Source organism: Coturnix japonica, chromosome 19, assembly GCF_001577835.2.
Source record: "Coturnix japonica isolate 7356 chromosome 19, Coturnix japonica 2.1, whole genome shotgun sequence".
Classification (NCBI taxonomy): domain Eukaryota; kingdom Metazoa; phylum Chordata; class Aves; order Galliformes; family Phasianidae; genus Coturnix; species Coturnix japonica.
The window spans coordinates 777,287-798,592 of record NC_029534.1 but is presented as its reverse complement, the minus strand read 5'-3'; the positions used below and the strand labels follow the sequence as shown (position 1 = coordinate 798,592).

General features: G+C 44.4%; 1 protein-coding gene across 1 annotated transcript in view; it reads left to right on the top strand.

Annotated features, from left to right (window-relative positions):
* The window catches only part of GALNT17 (polypeptide N-acetylgalactosaminyltransferase 17), a 127,476-nt gene that overhangs the window by 60,064 nt on the left and 46,106 nt on the right, over positions 1-21,306 (top strand). Inside the window, exon 6 of the mRNA XM_015880996.2 lies at positions 18,124-18,241. Coding sequence (XP_015736482.1) covers positions 18,124-18,241 — 118 coding nt within the window. The remainder of the gene's footprint in view (positions 1-18,123; positions 18,242-21,306) is intronic.

Below are 21,306 nucleotides of genomic sequence, written 5' to 3'. Positions count from 1 at the left end.
GGCAAAAAAGGCAAGGGAATAGTGATTAATTGCAAACTGTCTTTCAGAAGTCGTGCAAAGTGTTAGCTGCTCTAAGCCATCTTTGTGCAAAGCGCCTGTGTTAGATCTCCAGCTGGTGAAAAAGGGGGTTTTCCACCCCAGGGTCTGGCTTATTAGATTTAACCAGCGGATGGTTAATGCCTGTTTGCTGTTAGATGTGGTGAAGAACAAGGTGGAACTGGAAGGAGGCAATAGGATGCTGGCTGGGCTGGCTTTTTTGTCTCAAAGAAGTATCCTGCTAACAGCAATGTGAGCCACGTGAGCTGAAATTATTTTACAGTAACATGGAGCTGTCTTAAAACGACAATGTGAACAGCTACAAACATTGGCTGCATTGAACTGGTGGCAAATGGTTCAAAAGAAGCATCCCATTGGCTTCGTATGTGGTTGCTGCTTAGTTTATTGATGGGGCTGCCTTTATCCTTATTATGACCAACTAAATCTCATTCTGGTCAGGAAGATTCCTCTTTTCTCTTTTTTCCACTATTTTTCCCCCCTTTTTCTTCTTTTTTTCTATTTATTTCTGTTTTTGCCCTGGGGGAGGAGGGAGGGACATTCAGAGTCAGCCCACATTTACAATGCATGCCTTGGTTTTTCTCTCCTTGACCTGCCAGGACTCTGGTGGGTGTTTTTTCTCTGTCACAGTACTTCCCATAGAGATTGCAAACAAGATTAAGCTTTTAATAGACACAGACCAAATAAGCAGAAGCAGCAGTCCCTCATGCAGTGGCCTTGAAGTCTGAATAGGGAGGGAAAGGTGTTTACAGGTAGAGTGAAGCTTGGGAAGCGTAAGTAGCTCACTCAAGGCCACACATCGAGCTATGGGGAGGACAGGAGCAGAGTCATAGGCTTCTACCTTGGGGCTAAAGCACTAATTCATATCATCTGTTTGTTTACTGTGTCTGTGCCCAGAGTAGAAAGAAGAAAATGAGCAGTTTTGTTGTGAGGAAAGTGTGTGGTATTATGTGTTATTCCATGAGAAATGTGCCAGGGCCCAGCCCCAAATGCACCAAAACCGTCAGGGAAGAAACCTGGAAATGCAGCTTGCTACCAGCATCTGTTAGCGTATTTTGGTGCACTAAGGATAGACAGTTGATTAATCACTTCATAGTGATAATGTCTTGCTGTTAACAACGAACCTTTCCTGCAGTATTAGGAAAGCTAATGGGAATGCAGAACCATTTTCCTCATTTCTCACAGCTGTATGAAAAAGGATCTGCCCCAGATGGATGAGATGCAGCATTGTAGGCATCCAGGTCACCTTTGAAGATTCCATTTTGGTTCTGGAGACCTCTAAGCACCGCTGAGTGACTTGGATCAAAGTATCAGTTGGGTTCTTAGGATACAATTCCTATTTGTTGTATTTCACAGTATTTTAGCTCACAATAAGCTGTTATTCACTGCAAATGAAAACATTTGCAGCTGTCGATGAAGGCCAAGTATTTGGTGGATTCATTTGGGACTGCTGACAGTTCTGGTGAATGAACACCCCAGACAACTACTTTACTCTGAAGCTTCAACCTGTATCTCTTGTTTTCTTACCAAGACTCGTATTTTCTCATCCGACACGTGGCTTTATCTGAATGCTGCTGAATATTCAGCCTGTGAAACAAGAGGGGGGAAATAAGTGAGGCAGTGAAGCTGAAAACACATCTTGACAAGAACAGGGAATGCTAAACTCTCCCAGCAGTAGAGCTGGGATGCTGATGGACAAAAGGAGCGGGGAATCCTCATTGCTCAGGAGATTCACTGTGGGTGCATCTCAAAACATTGCTAATAAGTGACACCTGGCAATATTTGCCCCTTTGAGCAATAATGGAGATGAGACATTTATCTCTTTCCTGAGATTTCATCAGAGAAATGGATGAGTTCTGAATGACTCGCCATATGTTTCACATTCGGGCATCAGGCTTGCACTTCTCCTTTGCCGTTGGGGACTGGAGTGATGGAGGAAAGCAGTATGTCAAACCTGGCTAACATAATCTTCCTCCTTTGCTCAGCAACTTTAAAACACTAATGTTTAATGCAGTGTCTTCCTTTCCTTCTGCTGCTATTCCCCTCAGACTTCTCCACTCACTTGTGCCGTCAGCATCTTTTGCTCCCCGTCACATATGGTGTGCATCGTTTCCTATGTATTAAAACGTGAAACCAGGAAAACATCCAGTGTTCTGAAAAAAGCATAACAGTGAAATCAGAAACACCAAAATATGAAGGCAACTGAAAGGGAAGGGAATTTCTATCCAGGAAATAACAGAGTAATCTGTCTGTAACGTGTCCTGTTGCATTGGTAAGCAGTATCCAAATGGAGCTATTTGAAGAGCTGTGTATTTAATCACAATAACTTTGAGCATCTGGCTTTGGGAGATGAGTGAAGAGCCCAGCTCCATTGTCTCAGTAGATGCTCTTCAGGTTTGGAGGCTGCTAGCTGCAGTGTGCCCCTGGTCAGCCCCTCAGTAATGGAAATGTTTTTGGATGGGGGACAGAAGAAAGCAACATAGGGGTTATTTGAGTTTTTAGTGTATAATGCCCCAAACCAGAAAGCTCCTAAGAATATTGGGTCTGAAATCTGCTCAACCTTATTATTGTCATTACCGTTATTTGAAGGCTTTTGAGTTCAGCAGATACATCTTACATGCTTCCGACATATGGCCTTAGTAAATGATTGCCCTATTTATATCCCTGGAGTTTTGTCAAGCATCTGCTCTGAGCTCAGTGTGGCAAGCATGAAATTCTTGGCCCCCCAAATGCGGTGTACGTAGCGCGTGGATCTGCAAAGAAGGCAGATGTGATTTTTAGGTCAGTTGTCTGGAGCATCCAGTTTTATACAGTCACGTTGACAGTGGCCCATTTATTGAAAAGTATTTTCTTTTAATCCCAGGAGTGGAGTCTGGATCGTCTTTACATGGTCCTGTGGTGTCAAGGGGAATGGTGGACGCTTTCTCCCAAAGACATAGTGAGTTTATTGGCTGTGTGTGACCCTGGATACAGCTTGCCTTGATGTGGGCTGAATTGGTTTGCAGTGTTGGCCTCGTTACACCCATTGACAGTCGCTAGCTTTGAGCAAACATGCTGGAGTGATTGCTGCTGTAATTCACATGGAATGGGAAACGGTATCAAAAGAAAGCAGAGATTACGTGTGATTGGAGTGGCGTTGAGCTCTTGAATAAATCTCATGAGCATAAATGCAGTTCCTGGTGCGGGTTTGCTCCCGTTCGTCTGAAATGTGCTTTCTTCTCAGTTCACTCATGCATGGAGCAGCTCCAGTGCGGGTTGGAAATGTCAGAAGTCAGAAACATGATGCCAGATTTTTGTTGAAATGTTGCATTTAATGGAGACTGAAGGGAAGTTCCTTTCCAAGAAAACAGCATTGGAAAATACATTCCGTCTGTCACTTTATGACCCACCGTAACTGGGGTGTTGAGAGTGTTTTAAGGGCTGATGCATTTAAAAATAAATAGGAAAATTAATTGCCTACGTCATGGAGGTTTGTAAGAATAATCACATATGCTGTAATGTGTCCCCTCCAGCTCCATGTGCTGCCTCTGTGGGTGACATCAGGGAGCTGGGTAAAATAAGGTAAACCCAATGGGTTCTGCTTCTCCCACCTTGTGTTGTGAGCGATGCCAGGCTTAGCATCAGTTTGTGCCCATATTGGAACTGTTGGACCTGCCCTCCAGGAATGCTGAGTGCTCGGCCCATCCACAAGCTGTGTCACACTGCACTTCCCCTTAGTGCATTCCTGCCCTTCAGCATCTCCTGTAAGAAGTAGCAGGTAAAACTCACTGCTTTTAATCTTGGAGTTCCACTTCAGGCCTTGACTTACCAAGTTTTCATTCTTTTCTCTATTGCTTGGTTCTGCAGAACCGAGACGATGGAAGAAATAACTAGAAGGAATATTAGCGTGGTGATGGTGGTACTCACGTTCCATTAAGAAATACCGAGTAATTTAAAATCCTTCTCCTAGGCACAGGAGATGCAGAGCAGATGTTGAACAGTGAAGTGGAGGGAACGTGCTTTCATCTCTTCTGCAGGATGTTATTTCCTGAAAGCAGAAGTGTCATTGTTATCATTCAAAGCCTCTTGGGGTGCATCACATACAAATTTTACTAATAGAGGGCTTCAAATAGATGCTGGTATTGTAAATGCTATTCTGGGCTCCCTGTTGTTGATAGAAAGAACTCGTATACCACTGGTCTTATTCTTTTCCGAAACACCGTATTAAAGTGCTTTCCATCTTTGTGGAAGTGAAAATATCATGTTTGGGAAATAAAACCAAACGACTGTGGTTGTGTTGTGAAGTGATGCTCGGGTGGAAGTACGTCTGTATCGATACATAATGCTGAGATCCTTTAAAAAGGAAGGTGCTTAGAGACAGAAGCTGTTGTGGGTGCTTCAATTTGTGGTGTAACCTGGAGGTGTTCACTGCAGGTTGGGGAGCACGCTTTGACTGGGTGCTGTGATGGTGTCCAAAGCACCAGGTGACAGCAGTGTCCCCATGGCTGGTTTGTGCACTGAGCACAGGCTGGACCTTTTAAAGTGATGTCTTGGGAAAGACAGTCAGGGGTGCAGAATCCTGGGTGCCTCCGTGTAGCTCATTGCCCTGCTGAGTTATTCTCCCCATCTGGGGAAAAATAAGCCAGTCTCAGAGTCAGTCCTCTCCAGCCCACATTTTCTTTTTGATTCCTGCTAAGCCACAGTGTGGTTGTGGGAGAGTCCCCAGGTGGGAACTCCAGGTGTAGATCTTTTGGAATCAAATATATCTCTAAATCCTGCTTTCTCATAAAGCCACCAGAGATCCTTAATGGAGCTTGAGGCTGAAGAGGTTGGTGAGAGGTTTGTGTTGGCTTCATTGCAGAAGGCAGCATCCTCTTTTAGCCCAACTAATCGCCATTTCCCATAGCAGTGTCTTGTTGATTGTTTGTATTGTCTAAGTGGGCAGCTGATAAAACTATATGAAATGGAAGCAGCTGGTGTTTAATTGCTGCATTCCTTATATAGAGGCTTGGCCACGCTCCGGTCTCTCTTCAACTGAGCTCAATCCAGAGTCAGCCCTTTGCTGGAGCTTTGCTGGGTTTGGGTAACTGAAAACATGAATTTGTGTCATGTGTTCCTGCTTTAATTAAAACCTGCTGCTGGCTGCAAGAGCTGGGGCAGACACAGGACTCTGTTTTTGGATGTGGCTACCAAACCACTCTGTCAAAATCCTGAAGATGTGGCTAAAACCCTTTCTCCTACTCAAGCCAATTGCCAAATCCTGCCTTCTCTTGAGCCAGGGCTCTTCATTTGTTGGAGGAGGGTGTCAGGATTTAGGCCTGGTGGTATTTGTTGTGGCAGCAGCTCTGCTGCAGGCTATGCTCTGCAGGAGCAGCCTGCCTTGCCTAATTGTATTTCCATATATCTGAGGTGCAGCTCCTACGCTCTGCTTCAGTGGGCAGAGAAATTCCCCTTCTCTCTTGAAAGGAATGAGCTTCCAAAACCGGATGGAGGTTAGATCTCCAGCCTCCTTCCAGTCTGGATGCATTTTGTTTTGGCAGAGATTTTTCTGGAGAAACAAAGGAGCTTTGGGGTCTGGAGAAACTTGTGCTTAGATGTGCTGCTTCTCCTCCCAGGCTGTGAGCTGACCTTCCTTGGAAGGTGCTGTGTGTTAATTCTCCAGTCAGAATGGTCTAAATAAAGTAAAGAGGAGAAGCTGGAGCAGGCGAGTTCCAAGTTAGCATGAAAATAATCTTATTATAACACGCAGGACACAGAGAGCTGGGTGGGATGAGGAAGCTCTGCCTTGTTAGCAGGCATGCAGGGCTCTGAGCCTTGGCACTGGCCTCTCTGCCCTGTTTAGTTTCAGCTTCCCTTAAAATTCCTGCTGTTAATCCACTTTGCTCACCCGGGAGCCAGAGGCCTTCCTGCTATTTTCTGTCAAATTAAATTAATGGGGAGGGAAAAAAAAACAACCCAACAAAACAAAAACTACACAGATGCTCTAAATCCCAGGCTAATACTGCTGAGTTCTGGACCTTGCATCCTCTCAGTGTGGTTCAAATGCAGCCCTGGAGACACTGGGGCACGTGGAAAGGCAACATGCAGCAATAGCTGTGTTCCAGCAGGGCTGGGTTTTCATTTAGCTCTGGGAGGTGAGATGTGGGATGAAGCCCTGGATTTATTTGTGATCTCTGCAAACGTGCGTGGATGTGAGCGGGCCGATTTGCTGCAGGCATTGCGCAGGAGTTGTTTGTTGGGTACATTGAGTGCATGGCTCAGATGTGCTTTTTTGCTGTGCAGAAAAATTGCTGGGAATCTCCTATGTGTGAGCCCTGCAAACCGCCTGGGAGGGCTGGGATGGGAACTCAGTGCTTGTATTTTGGGGCTTGGAAGTTTTGGGGGTGATTGTAGGTTTTCTTTGAAGATAACTTCAGGTTCTTAACTCTTCACAGCCAGCATGGGAACTGGAGAACATAAATGGCCTTGCTCATGGACACCCAGTGCCGGAGCTGCTGCAGATGCTGAAGGGCAGAGCTGTTGTGTCCTACAGACACAGATGCCATTTTTGTACAGGGAATGATTAAGGCAAAGGTTGCAACTGCCTCAGCTTGGCGCCGGCCATCTGCCTTTATTTTTATTTGGCTTGTTGTATTTTCAAGTGTGGAGAAGAGCCAAGGTGAGGGAAATGGGCTTTTGGCTGTAACCGAATGTAAGAAGCTAAAATGCATTTCTTTGGTAGGCAGCTCAGCCCTCCTCGTGGCATCGTGGCACCAGTAGCATGTGATGTGCTCTCATAGCTCCTCTTCCTGAGCTTTCTTCCTTCCCTCCTGGATGGTTGGGTTGGAAAGGAAGCTCTTGCAGTCTCCAGATTTAGGGCTGAAGTTTCATGGTACCGGTGGGATTTCAGAGAATTGAAGCTGTATGTGTGTATTTGCTTGCTCTCTTAATAGCTGTTAGGGGATGAGAAGTTCTAAAGAAGGTCCAGATGGAAGTATTTTCATGAGTACTAATGACAACAAGCTGTTTGGGCCTCAATGAAGAGTTGAGCAGGAGGGAAATGGGGGTCTGAAGCTGTTGGAGTTACTCGTGGTCAGTGCCAAGGACGTGCTTAGGGCTTTTGCTCCATTGGAGCCTACACAAGGACCAAAAGTAAGCAGCAATCCTATGGAAAATACGTGCTCTGGGCTTCATTCACTTAGCCATCTTCTAATTGAAAACATATTACTGAAGTCAAGACAGCTCACACGAAGACCAAAGTCTTTATTTCTGCTCTTTGAAAATTGCTAGGCAAAAATCACTGAACATCAATGTGGGTTTAAATGCTTTTCTTCATTCAGCTTAAATTCTTCTGCCATCCCCAATTTAATCTATGAAATGTCAAAATATCAGATCTATTCCTCTCAGTGGAAGCAGGGACAGTAGAGCTGCGCATCAGTAAAGAGGTTATTCAGTATAGCATCAATGTTGAAGTGCTTGGATGAATTTTCACGTACAGATTAGGAACCTTTTCATTGCAGCACTTGTCCTTTGTAGGTTACATGCAGGTTACCCCACTGCTTCAGAGGCATTTGGTTTTGCTGTTTGCTTCATGCTATTGATTGCCCCTCTAATATGGCAGCAACCTCCTTCCTCACCTGCTGAAGCCAGAGGTCTGGCAGCCAAGGAGGGGGTTAAAACTTTCCTTTCTTCTTCTGCTTTTCCATGGTCCTTCCTCAGACTGTTAAATTCCACATGTTTTCCTTCTGATTAAAAGAAAAATCAGAGTGAGAGCGCTTTGGGCTCTTTTGGCATGTGGTGCTCTATATAAAGAGAGGGAATAATTCTTGCTCCATGTGATAAAACTGGCAGCAATTCCTAGCACATGCCTTTAGATTTTGTCTTTCCTTCCTGCTGTTAATCTTGCACAGGCAAGAAGCCTCTGCAAAGATGCTTTAAAACTGCAGTTGAACTTGATACCCATTTCTCCAGCAATCAGCTGTGTGGATCAGAAGGCATGAAGCGCATCCTGACAGTGTGAACTCACTGCAGCTCTCGGTTTGGTTCAGCAGTCTTTGGTTGGATTCCTATTGGGTTTGCAAGACTTCTCAGACAATCTGCTGATAAAGCTTCCCTTCTTGTCTGACTTCCTTTCTAGCAGTTCAGATGCTAACATCCACTCTTCCAGCTTTTTCCAGACCATGGATTCAATCACCAAATCTTGATTTGTTTCAAGCCTGCATTGTGCTGGAGGTCTGCCAGGGCAAACTGCAGATCCTGTTTGCCAAGGAGGAGAGAAGGCTCTGGGGGGACCTTATAATGGCCTTCCAGGACCTGAAGGGGGCTACAGGAGAGCTGGAGAGGGACTTTGTATAAGGGTAGGTAGTGACAGGATGAGGGGAAAGGGTTTTAAGCTGGAAGAGGGGACTTTTAGACTAGAAATTCTTTACTGTGAGGGTGGTGAGACAATGGAACAGGTTGCCCTATGAGGTTGTGGATGTCCCCTCCCTGGAAGCACTCAACCTGCTCCTCCTCGGTCCTGGGAGCCTCATGGCCAAAATGGCTGTGAAAGGAAGGATGCACCTTCCAGGGCACCAAACAAACATTCAAGTTGACTTCCACAGTTTGACTGTGTGCAGCCAGTTAACAATGATATGTGTTCTTCAGGACAGCAGTCTGAAGGGGAAGGACTTGTGTCCCATGTTTAATTTATGTCCTGAGGATGTCTACTTCAAATGAGCTCCCACCATGTTTTGAGTTAAGCATACAGGCGAAATCTTGGCTCGTGGTCAGGTCCGGTTCTTCTTTGGCTGATGCTGATTTTACACATGGCTGAGCCCATTCATCCCATTTTGCACAGATACCTAATTACCAGGAGCCAGAGAGTGCAAGCTGGCTGATGATGTGTGCTGCCTTTTATGCGAGCAACACATAATTCAAACACTTCTATTTTTTAGATACATTGAAGGTGAACTTTTGCCACCAAGGAGCTTCGCAAACCCAGATGTTCCATGCAGAAAAAAAAGCAGCGTGGTTGGGTTTTTTGGATTAACTAGCTCTGATTTCAATGCAATGCATTGATTTCATTGCTTGCTCTGTGGTCTGTGCTGCCTCATGCCACCGTTTCCAAGAGCTCTTGCTTCAGTTGTGGTCCCCAGCTTGTGTACACTTATGGGAGGAAATGACTGAAGCCTTAACATTTTAACAGATTATTCAGGGGTGATAAAGGCACCTGGGGATTGAAAGAGATTTCTGCTTTTGAAGCTGATGGCCCTGAGTTGCCTGGCCCTTAAACAAGCAGGTTGGTTAAATCCCTTTGTAAGCGTGGGGACATCTGATTTCTGAATGGGTAGATCTACTCTAATCCAAATGGGGGTGAGTCCAAAACTGCCTCCGCACCTCTGTATTTCCTCACCTGGCAATCATTTTTCCTGACCTTGCTTTTTCCATTTTGATACAGTTCTTCCCGTATTCATTTTTCTTTCCTATCTGCTTCACTCGGTGTTTAAAATCAACCCCCGGCGCTTGAGAGATGAGAATGACATTTACTATTAAATGCTGGAGGCACAAAATGTATCTGTTATGTTTCTCAGGAATTGTGCTTCCGTGCTGTGGATGCGTGAAGGGTAAGTTAAACCTGAGAGCTGCCCTCCCTACGAATGGGCTCCTATCAAATACTTGTCAAAATAAACGCGTTACTCAGCTCCTTTGAGGTGCTTACAGGGCTATTTCAGCGCACTCTCATTTACCCACAAAGTGAAACTGCTCCATCTGTCAATAACCATTATTCATGTCCCTATTCTTAGTAGCAGCCTGTAGCGAATGTAAACACGTTTACCTAAATTCCGTCTGCAGAAATATCTGTGAAATTCCCAATAACGTCTGTCTCCTGAATCTTTAACTTCAGTATCCATTACTGCAGTACATCAGAAAGCAACAAGGGCCTGAGCAGAACTCATTTGTCATGAAGAGCTCCATCATCAGCCAATGAAGGCTTTGAACAGTGCCTTTGGTTTAGCATTTAGGAGGAATTGAGGTTTAGGAGATACTTTGGAGTGCCTGGAGGAAATCAAGGCCGTTTCTTGATGAGGCTCCATTGGGATGGATTAATGGTTGGATGAAATAACCTTAGTGGTCTTTTCCACCCTTACTGATTGTGTGATTCTGTGCCATTTCAGACTCAAACAGAGGAGGTTTGCTCTCGAGTGATGCTCATATCCACACCTTAAGAGCCCAGATTTCCTACTGTCACCGCTTTTTCTCAGTTTTCTTATAGGATTGCAGTTTCTTCTGCTATCTGCATACATGCCTATCGGTGCAGATGTTCTTTGTGTAATAGATAGGGTGGTGGCACAGCCTCCTGCAGCTGTGGTTGGGAAGAAAGTGGCTGTGGCTCATGTTTCTGCACTGACCTCATTCCTCTTGTTGCCTCCACATTAGGAGGATCTGAGCACAGAGCCCCTGGGGAGGGTTTGTTAAGACACGGGAGCCCAGTAAATTAATTGGGGTGCACTGATTTTGCCATTCTTGGTCATAGGCCAGGACACAACATGCTGTGTAAGTCCTGCTGTGGGTACTGAAGGACTCAGTTTGGCAGCTCAGACCTCGAGCCCTGATCCTTCAGCCCCAGGCACATCCTGCTGCTGAGCTGGGCTGGGAGCTGTGGCTCAGGCAAGGTGAGAGATGGGTTTACCTGCAATTTGGAGAGGAGAAACACAACTGAACGTCAGCTGCTTTGCTGCCCTTGAGAAAAAGTATATTCACATTAAAAAAGAAAAGTAAATAACACGTTCCTGTTAAGTGCCTGTTAGTTATACATATTACATCTAAAAGTAATTATCATTTAATTAGCAGTTTAGCAACAGTGGAAGGAGATGAAGTCACAGTTGCATTGCATTTATTACCAATAGCAAGCAAAGGGTTGTGGTCCCATTTGAAAACAGCTGGGATTAGGATAGGTGTCATATGAAGTGAGCATGGGCAAACAGGCCTGTGGCTTCTGCCCTCTGTCCTGGGTGCTTTTAAGGGTAAGCATTTGTTTTTTTTATTGTTATTTTGTCTTTTTTACTTCTGCAGCTGTTTTGTTGCAATAACTCTGGGGTCAGAAGTGCTGAAAGATCACAGATTGGAGGAAATAACAACAAAAAAAAAGCTTTCAGCTTCACACAGGTGGAGTCCCAGCAATGTGTGCCCTCCTGTCAGTGGGGTTTTGGAAGCAGTGCCAATGTAAATCCTTATGTCTGGAGCTGTCTATAAAGCATTGTCTCCTTGAAGAGCTGGCAAACAGTTTAAAGGTGTTTGATGCCTCTCTCTGTGTGTTAAATCCAAGCATCCTGGACAACTGATGAAGGCATCTCCTGTTCTGCTCTGCTTGACGAGGTGGATTTCGGTCGCTGCCAATTAGCAAATAGGAGGTTTGAGTCTTCTTCAGGTGAAACTTTGAAGCCAGTTCCTGACGTTGCCCCAGGGAGTGCTGCTTCTAGCCTAGAATAACTAGGTCTGATTTGCATGTATAAACACTAACCTTTTAATGAGAAGTTCACGTGAGACTGAAAACTCCCGAATAAGCTGTTCAGGAGGGCACTTCCCACTTGCATTGAAAAGGTGACTGATAGTCAATAACAGGAAAGGACCGTGACCTTCTCCTGATTAATCTTTAAAAGGTGTGCGCTCGCCATACATACCTTGCGTTAAATAGGAGCAGCTTTCCCATGTGTAGCATGGGGATGCACAGCAGGGGGAAGAGGCTGTGATTTGTTTTTACCTCCCAGCTCAGTTGAAAACTGAAAGCTGCTTTATTTTGCTGCAGTTTTATTTCATGTTGGTTGGCAAGGTTTAACTGAAGGAGATATGGGAAAGCGTCTACTTTCCTATTGCAGACAAGGCTTTGTGGCTGAGCACCTGGATTTCTCATTGGATAGTTGAGTTGGAAGGGACCTGCGAGGATGAAGCCCAACTTTGGGCCCCACACTTGGAACACCCAAAATTGAAACCCTGTGCCTTTGTGGCTTTTCCAATGGAAAAGCTCTCTCCAGCTTTTATTATCTGATACCCCCACCATGGAGGGTCTGGCTTTGTCTTCCAGGCACCTGTTGGGTATCCTTCTAACAAGCCTGCTGAATGTTAGTGGGTGTCTTCTCAGTTAGTTCTGGCTGTGGTGGCTGCACAGCAGTTAGGGAGCTCTTTGATGGCAGCGTGTGCTTTGTCTCTGCAAGTAAAACAAACGAGCAGTTCCAAGATGTGCTTTGAGTTTAAGACCTTCAGGGGACCAGTCATGTAGGAAAGTAAAAACAGGTTAACTAGAAACTGTGCTTTTTTGACTTTTCGTCCGTGCTAATCTGTGCCCTCCTTTGTATTCCATGTTGATATGCAATAGCTTTCCAGACAGGAAAGTATTCTTCTTGTTATTTTTTTAACATATTTTTCAGTGACTTCCAACCTGAGCCAGTGTATGTATGAGAATCATGCTCTGTTTTATCTCAGCCTCCAACTCTGAGCCCGTGTGGCCTTTCCTTTGTGGCTGTCCCTACTAAATCACTTTGAGGGATTACTGCTATTTCCCCCAGCTTTACTCTTGTGGATAAATGGGTGACCATTAGGGTCAGCACCCCAGCATACCAATGTTTGCATGCATGCAGTTGTGCTACAGTGCCTTGCAGGACCTTCTTTTCCCAACTGCAGGCCAAGGGCTTTCCACCAAGTGGGTAAGGCTGGTTTTTCCCTTCTGTCTCCGGGAATAGCTTTGCAGCTGCCATTAAGTCAGCTAAAAAGGAGAATCATCTTTTCAGTTTATCTCAAGGGAGAAATCTGTAATTGCAATTGCATATCAGCATAGCACCATTGATGCAGGTCCGAGGAGTTCTTTGGGAATGGAACTGCAGATTAGCTGGTAAAATACACACAGTTGGGGGCTGTTACTGCCTGCACATGCACATTTTGACTGTCTTAGCAGCACAGATGTTTGCATGGAATGCCTTGCTAGAAGTGCTGAAGGAAATGGGAGCACTGAGTTGGGCTTTCTGGCATCTTGTAATCTGAAGTGCTGGACCAACCTGGGTTTTTGCTCAATAGGCAAGGACAGAAAACGCTTTTAGGTAATGACCTTGGCAACAGTTTTTAATGCAGCAGGCGGAATTTTTCGATTAGGTTGGAGTCCAGGAGCTTGGATGGGTGATATAAATCTGCTTTACATTCGCATACCATATCTTAACACACCACAGGCGCTATCAGGGCCTGCACATGGCTTTTGTTGCTGCTGGTGGCTTAAAGCAGGACTTGAAGCAGCAGACTGTGTGGTTTCTTACTTGTAAGGTTGTTAACTGTCAGTGCAGTTGACTTCAGGTAAGTTTGGTCTGGGAGGGGTCTGGCATGGATGACAGCAGCGGTAGTTAATTCAGCAAATCCAATGCAGAAGTTACCCAAGTGATTTATAAACGCTACTTCTGAAGACCATGTAGGTATTAGGCTCATCTGGTAGATGAGATACAGGGAGGCTGAGAGCCTTGCCTGAGGTCCTGGGTGAGTCATTTCTCGACGTGGGAATCGGAGCAGCCGTACAGCAGCAACAAAGTCAAATGGATCTCAGGCAAGGTCACAGCCATGGCAGACAGAACAGATATTTCCAAAAACGCATCATTTTCACAGCTTCTGTGTCATTAAAAGTTAAAGTGGTATTAATCTCCTGTAAATGCAGAGAAGGCATTCACTCCAGCATCTCTTTTATGTGATATCTCTTTATTTTTAATTTGTTCCACAGACTCCATAGTACTTAGCAACAGCGGGAAAATAAACCCATTTGAAACAGGCAATTAAACAAGGTCACTGGGGCAGGGAAGCTAGAATTATTCAAGAAACAACTATTGCAGATGCCATCCTGGGGATGATATTAAGCAAGGTACGCTGCTGTGGGCTAAAATGCCTTTCCTTCCTAGAAATTTTATTGCATTCTCTTGAAAGACATCCAGCTTTTATCAGCCCACACCATTACACAGGCACTGAGGGGAAGCTGAGAGCCTGGCTCCTGCCTCACTCGGTAAGTGCGCGTCGAAGCCCCTCTGTAGGAGGCAGAAGCAATATATATTTCTCCTTCCAAGAGGCATTTCATCCGTGACATTGAGGCTGCTGGGATGGGCATCTTGTGCACTGTTGGTGATGGCTTCCTGCAGCTGCCCTGGTGCTCCAGCACCTTCATTACTGCAGACTTCTGGAATTGATGACCTGAAGTTCATTGTTAAAGCAGATCCTGGCCCTGCAGTGGGTGTGCAGGCTGTGTCTGCTCTGCATGTTTGTTTCTGGGGGAAGCTGTGGGGGCACAAAGGGGCAGGATGGGCATAGGTGATCCCTGGGTCCGATGTGATCGAACAGCCGGCTTGTTGTTTTCCATTTCCTTTTTAATCATTCAGTTCCTCTCCCCTTCCATTTCTCTGACTGGGGTCAGGCACATGAGATCTTGTGGGATTAACCCAGTTCTATGACCAGAGGGATCAATCCTTAATGCCACCTGATTGTATTTAATTTCCACATGTGTTCTCTTCTCGCAAAGCTTTGTTTTGCAAATCACAGTCTTTATTACACAATACATTCACCTTCCCACAGATAAAGGCATATGGACGTGTATAGCACTGCAGTCATTTCTGTTTGAAAATTGGGTTCTTTGTTGCATCTAGAGCCAAAAGAAAATTCTCTTATCATAGGTTGCCATGTAAAATGAAGGTTATAGCTTTAACCCTGAGGTAGCCCAGAAAATAATTTATAGGATGCCATTGGAAGCTGTGTACTTAGTTTTTGCCAAGTTTATTAATTTGACTGAGGATTCTGATGTGATCTGAGTCTGATGTCAGCTCTCCAAAGAGCTTTGGGTAACCAGGTATGTCCCTTCCTGCAGCAGGGGGTTGGAACTGGATGGTCTTCAAGGTCCCTTTCAACTCAAACCATTCTATGATTCTGTGATGATTGCTGGGCAGTCCCTATGGGATCCAGGCACAAACCCAGCACAGAGCTGGAGGTGAGGAGTTGATGCTCCATAAGGAGGAGCTTTATAATAAAATTGGAAGAAAGGTTTGATTGTGCAGGAAAATTAATTTCCTTGAATTGAAGAAGCAATCGGCTTGAGACTTCTTAATCGTCAGATAGTAACTGTGTGCTAAAGAAAGGAAGACCATTACCGTAACTTAATAGACTGGGATAAATGTTTCCCCCTGTATCTTTTTCATCTTTATTTAGAGATTCATGCTGAGGATATTTCATAAAAGCTGTTCTTCTTGACCTTCTGTCACTTGCAGTACAGAGGAGCCAACAGAAATAATGGCAAGGATCTGACGCTGTGGATTTCTGGATGCGAAACCAACATTTGTGCTGAATGTTTCTGTTCATCCTTTTCTGCCAAATTCTGCTTTTCCTCCCTCATTAAAGCGAACGCAGCTATTGGGACGAGCAAATGCATTGAGCTGAGCTGAGCTGTGTGATTTTTAAAACCAAACTGTGTTAATGCTTTTAATTAAGGGGTAGAGGAACAAGAGGCTTTATCAGCTCTTTGTCTGCAGGCCGTAATTTGGTGGCGGATGGGCTATCCGTTATTGTAAGCGTCCACCTTTTTGAAGGATTTACTGCCAAATCAAATGGTGTTTTTATTTAAATAGTTGAGCGTCGCTTGATTCTCATTTATTTAATATGGAGGCATTGTTACAAAGAAGAATGTAGCGCTTAATTTGTATTGCTTGAGGGAGCTCGGATCCGCTCGGGAGCGCTGCTTTGCGTGTGTCGTTTGTTGAAAACAGAACACACAGGAAAATGAAGAGGAGGAACATGTGAAGGTGAAGTTGCAGAATCCCCGTCAGGCTTTTTCCGAAATGATCTGGGACTCTTTGGTCTATAAAGAAAAGGTGCACTGCAAAATAGTGATGAAGGCAAGCTTTCTTGGGTGGCGGTCAAGGGTAGGAGTTGGTGATTTGGAGGAGTTCTTTTTTGTGGCCCTTTCCAATTTGTGTTTTCAGAGTGTGGTAGCAGCACAACCAGCTCCTGCAACTGATGGTTTTTCAGGTGTCGTTGAAAAATAAGATTATTTCATTTGTACTGGTAAAACATTTTGGCCAAGAGGTTATCATTTGGTCGTCAAGTGCCACCATGGCACATCATGTGAGTGAGTTGGGGCTCCCCATCCCCAGATGGGATGAGCTTCCATGCTCAGCTGTTGAGGGTTGAAAACCTTGCTGATCTGGGGATGCGTTCCCAGTGCTCCCGATGAGGTCTGTTTGCTTCTGTTCTCCATGTGCTGGGTTGGGGCTGCTCTGTATAAAACCAGAACAACTTCTGTTTAATTGCAGCAGGTGATCTAGGAGAATGGAGCTATTAGATTTGGCATCTCTAATGTGCTTATCATTTCAGAAAGAATTGTTTCCAGTAATGGCAGCTCACTTGCTACAAATAAAGCAGGAAAATGGAAATCTTAAGTGCTTGAGTGGCAGCGCATCATGAAGCATTATATTGCTTATGGGGAGGAAGAGTGAGCTGGCTGTCAGGGACAGAATCTATTGGAAAAACCCCTTTGATGGATTCTGATGCTGACTCATTTAATATGGCAGCAGCATTCAGCTGTTCTACCGGTCTATTAAAAGTATTAAAATGCCTATAAATAACAATACTTAAGTGGCTTTAGCTCTCCATCCATGGCTCCTCTGGCAGACGTGGGTATTTTGTGAGGTGTGGATGGCAGGGCCTGATCCTGTGAGCCACATTTGGGTACATTTGAGGATGCTTTCCCCCTCTGCAGTAGCTGCTTGCTTGGCTCATCCTTCAGGGTGCTCCACAGCACAGATTGCCCATGAGCTGGGAGGCTGTTTCTAAAACCTGCCCCTTTTTCCCCTTTTTTACCTCAAAACCAAGTTTCCTCCAGAAATCATGCTTTTCTAAGTGAATGCAGTTTCCAGACGTGTGTGCAACCCCTTACCTTGCAGGCCTTCTCCATGTGACATGAGGTCCTCGGGCTGTAGAAGTGGTGGTCCAACTGTCTTCTGTAGTCCTCCCTGCTCAAAGCAGCATCGTTTTGTTTACTTGGTGTGGGCAGGAGGGATCCTGAGCAAATGGCAGCACCTTGGCAAGCCTTAACCTGGAAAATTCCTCATCTCCTTCCTGCTGATCTCTCCAATTGGATACTTGTGTTGTTTTTTCTTTAGAGCATGGTTTCAAACCAAAGCAAGTTAAAGGAGCAAATGGTTTTTATAGTTCTGTTTTAATACAGCAAATATCCTGGGGGGTAAGCTGTCTGCATTCCATAACCATAACAGATTAGTGTATCCCCAAGCAGCGAGGGCATAATGATATGGTTTTGTTCAGTGCTGTGCTCTGTAGCAAAGTGTAATTTTACGGACAGGGTCACAAGTGTTTAACCACTCACAAAATGCCCCCAAACGTGATCTCAGCTTGCACAGATGAGAACAGCATCCTCCTCTCAGGGAAGCTCTTTCAGATGGAGATGGAGATGCAATCCAGCATTTTGCAAAGCAATGAGGGAGGGCTGGTTTCTGTGCGTGTGGCAGCAGGGGTGCTTAGTAAACACCGCTATCTACCCTGTCCTTGAAATCGCATGGTTATTATAAATTAACCCCTGACACTGAGTTTTCCCTCAATCTTTCTGTGCTACGCTGATGTCATTGGTATTGGTAGGACCTCTCCTGTTGTGTTTTTTTTCTGTTGTTTTCTTTGCCTGGGCACTGCTTGGCTGCTCCTACAGCAGTCTGAGCTGGAGGGTACGGGGGTTCACATGTGAATGGTAGAACTTCATCTCCAGCTACCCAAGGGCACTGCAGTTGTCAGTAGAACTTGGCATAAAGCAATGTTTCTGCAAGCAGTTGGACTCAGCTTCTTAAGGATTTGGTTCTGTTTCGTGCTCCTTGATAGCTGGTAGCAACACCTTCATCATACATTATAAAGATCCTAAGTGGAAACCTCTTTCCATGCACACTGATATCTGTCCTGTTGCTAGATGTGCTGAATGAAAGTAAGGTGTAGGAAGTACCACTATTTTATATTCTTCACTTAGGGGGAATGGAAACCCAAAGATGGTCCCCCTGGTGCACTGACGGTGGGAAACTATCAATAATTGACCATGTTTCTGTTGTTTTTCTTTTCATACAGGACGCCAGCGATGATCGGTTGCTCCTTTGTTGTGCACAGGAAGTTCTTTGGAGAGATTGGGCTCCTCGATCCCGGGATGGACGTGTATGGAGGGGAGAACATAGAGCTCGGCATCAAGGTTTGTGCTGTGAGCAGAATCTCACCTAGTGTTACTTAAGGAGCCAAAAGCAAAACCTCAGCAGGTTAACACAGTTACTAAAACATTTCAGGTGAACTGTTGGTTTGCTGTAAAGAATTTACATTTGAGTTTGAAGGTGATGGTAACCTGTTTTTAGGGGTGAGAGCAATTTTGAAGGGCAGTATAAACTGACGTTGGTTAAGCTTTCACATTGATTGGTCTCAGCCATATCAGGAGAAATACGGCCCTGTTTTATCACACGTCTTAGGGAGGCAGTGGGACTCTTGTGAGTGTATCAAGATGCATGAAAATATCACAGAAGCATTTAGCAGCTGCAAATAAAATGTGTCCTTAAACAGGCAGAGCATGCTTTCAAAAGCAAAACACTAAGAGCCATGTTTTTAGAGTTCCCTCAATAAATCCACGAGACGTTCCTCGTTACAGCATCTACTGTGACAGCATCACTTGATTACTGTGTACAACATTAGACGGGGTTTAGTGATTCAAATGTGTACATACAGTGAAGTGATTCATAAGCAATGAATTCAGTGTTCGGAAGCAACTTGGGATGGAAAAGTCTGCAGAGGTTTTTCCAGGCATGGTTTAGAGTACGGTACTCGTGCGTTAACAGGCTGATGGGGAGAGACTTGAGACTTACTGCTGGAAAATTGAATTGACTGTGCTGCTGTAAGAATGAAAAATCATTGTTTGGTTCATAGATTTACCAGAGGATATTCACTTTGCTGGCAAATCAAAAGAAACTTAAAAAATCTATTGTTATTGGCTGCAGGGAGCAATAATCTCATTTAAACAAGGGAGCAGAAATTAAAGGCTTTAAATATGCCACATATTTCTTCTCCATACAAAGTGGTTATTGTACATCATCATGCAACTCGCTTCCGGGGTCCAGAGAGATCCAGCTCCAAACTAAGCCTCTCTTGTGACTACCCTAATTTGTTTATCTATGGGGTTTTTTTTTAATATCATCACTGTGGAACTTGTCTTCTCACAATTAATAATTTAACCCATCTGTTCGGTTTTGGGGGGATTTCATGGAAGATTGGCTTCCTAACTAGAAAAATAAGATGATGTCTCAGGGACAACTGGTGAACATATGTCATCTTCTTTTGCACGTGCTGAACTTTTTAGAACCATGCAGTAAACATCCTTCTGGAAAAGGATAATCCCTCTCTTCCTTTCTTATCCCAGTGACTCACCCAGGCTTGTGTTTGCAGCCTGTGTGTTTCCCTGCTTCTTGCACATGCGTGTCCTGCATGTTCTGGTCAAGATATTGGTGATTTTGATAGGCAAAATATTTAGGAAATCCACCTTTTTAAGCATTTTTTTTCAAATATCCCTGAGTTAAATGGGTACAAGTGACTTCTTTGGACAACTGGGAGTTCTTGGTATGGTGATGCTATGTAACGTATATTGGCTTTTGTTAGATAGCTCAAGTGGAGGGGAGAGCTTTTGTAGATGCTCTGTTTGCAATTGCAAGGACTGTCAGCCCTTGAACACCTGCCTGCAACCCGCTATGGCCGGGGTCTGTAACAACCATCCCACATCGTCAGCAGGGCATAATTCTGATGGAACCAAATCTTTTTCTAAAGGTTCAATTTGAATATAAAACATCGAGGCTTTTTAATGCTGTTTTTGTTTGTTTGTTTTGGCTGCAGTCGGAGAAGCAATTTGGTGCTTCCATGTTTGTTGTAGTGATTCTCGGATGAAAAATATGTGCAGAAAGGATTTATTTCTGTTTTGATGGTGACGCAAATTCCATTCTGAGAACCGTGGCAATTTTAAGAACATATTATTCCTGTATTAAAAAAAAAAAAAAATGCTCAAAGAACAAAAATGAGATAATAAACCCATCGGGGCTCTGAGAACAAAATGGAAAAATTACAGCGCTTCAGGCAAAGCCAAAAGGTTTTTGCTGAATTTTAGCACAATTTTTAATGCTGAAATTAAAGGTAAGTAATCTGGATGACAAAATGTAATAAATAATTGAGGAGGTTGGACTGTCCTAACCTCGAATGGCCAAGGCTTGCTGCTATGTGAGAGCCTCATGAATTTATATCTGTTGCATTGCGTCTTTGCGCAGGGGAATATCTGTGCTTTCAGTTGCTGCTTTTGGTCAGCTCAATGAGAACATTTCTGTGTGAGCCACTTAAAAAACCTAAACCCCATTACTCACATTCATGAAGTAGCTCCGGGCTCACTGCTCTCACTTATGTGCTGGGGAGCATCCTTGGGTTGTTCAGTTAATAATAAAGCCATTAAGTGTATTGTAGCCCTAGGCAGGTTCTTGTTCTGCTCACAGGGTAGCGTTGGCCCCGACACGGGGCACATGTTGTTCTTTGTATTATTGTCTTTTCTTTCATCACACTGGTGTGTCTCCAGAACGCTGTGCTTATTCTCTCCTCTTGTCCCTGATGTCCACTGCTTCACTTCCTGAGGCAGAATCAACTCTAATTCCCCTTTCCTTGGCAGAGAGCTCAGAAGTTTTTCCTGAGCTGGGTGATGTAGTCTAATATTTCAACAGAGATTTTCGACACATTTTTTTGTTTTCCAAGGTGTGCCTTGCAATCAAATTATAATTCCTCTGATTTTGTGAACCCGGTGCCCAATTCCTATATCTCAAAAGCATTGGTGCTGCCCTGCGTCCCCATTGACTCCATTTGACCATTTTGACACGGGACCTTCTCCGACCTCCTCCTTTCATCAAAGTTTTTCATTTTATTTTAAGCCTGTTTGTGGTTTTTAGGGACCGAATGACAACACAGTCAGGCTGCTCCTGCAGCACCTCGCTGTTTCTCTGCACAAAGGGTTTCATGGATTTTCATGGTTAGTCACAGACATTCGCTAAAGATGCTCCGTAAAATTGTGAGTGTCTGTTGGAATAAAGATGCAAAGGGCTGTTGCGTGACCGTTGCCATGATTTCAAGCCTGAGATGGGTTACAAGGTTATTTTCAGAGTGTTTTGTGCTACTGTCATGCATTGCTAATTAAACTCATTTGAGTTGTCTTTCAGAGATTAATTTAATCAATAAGGATATTATTACTCC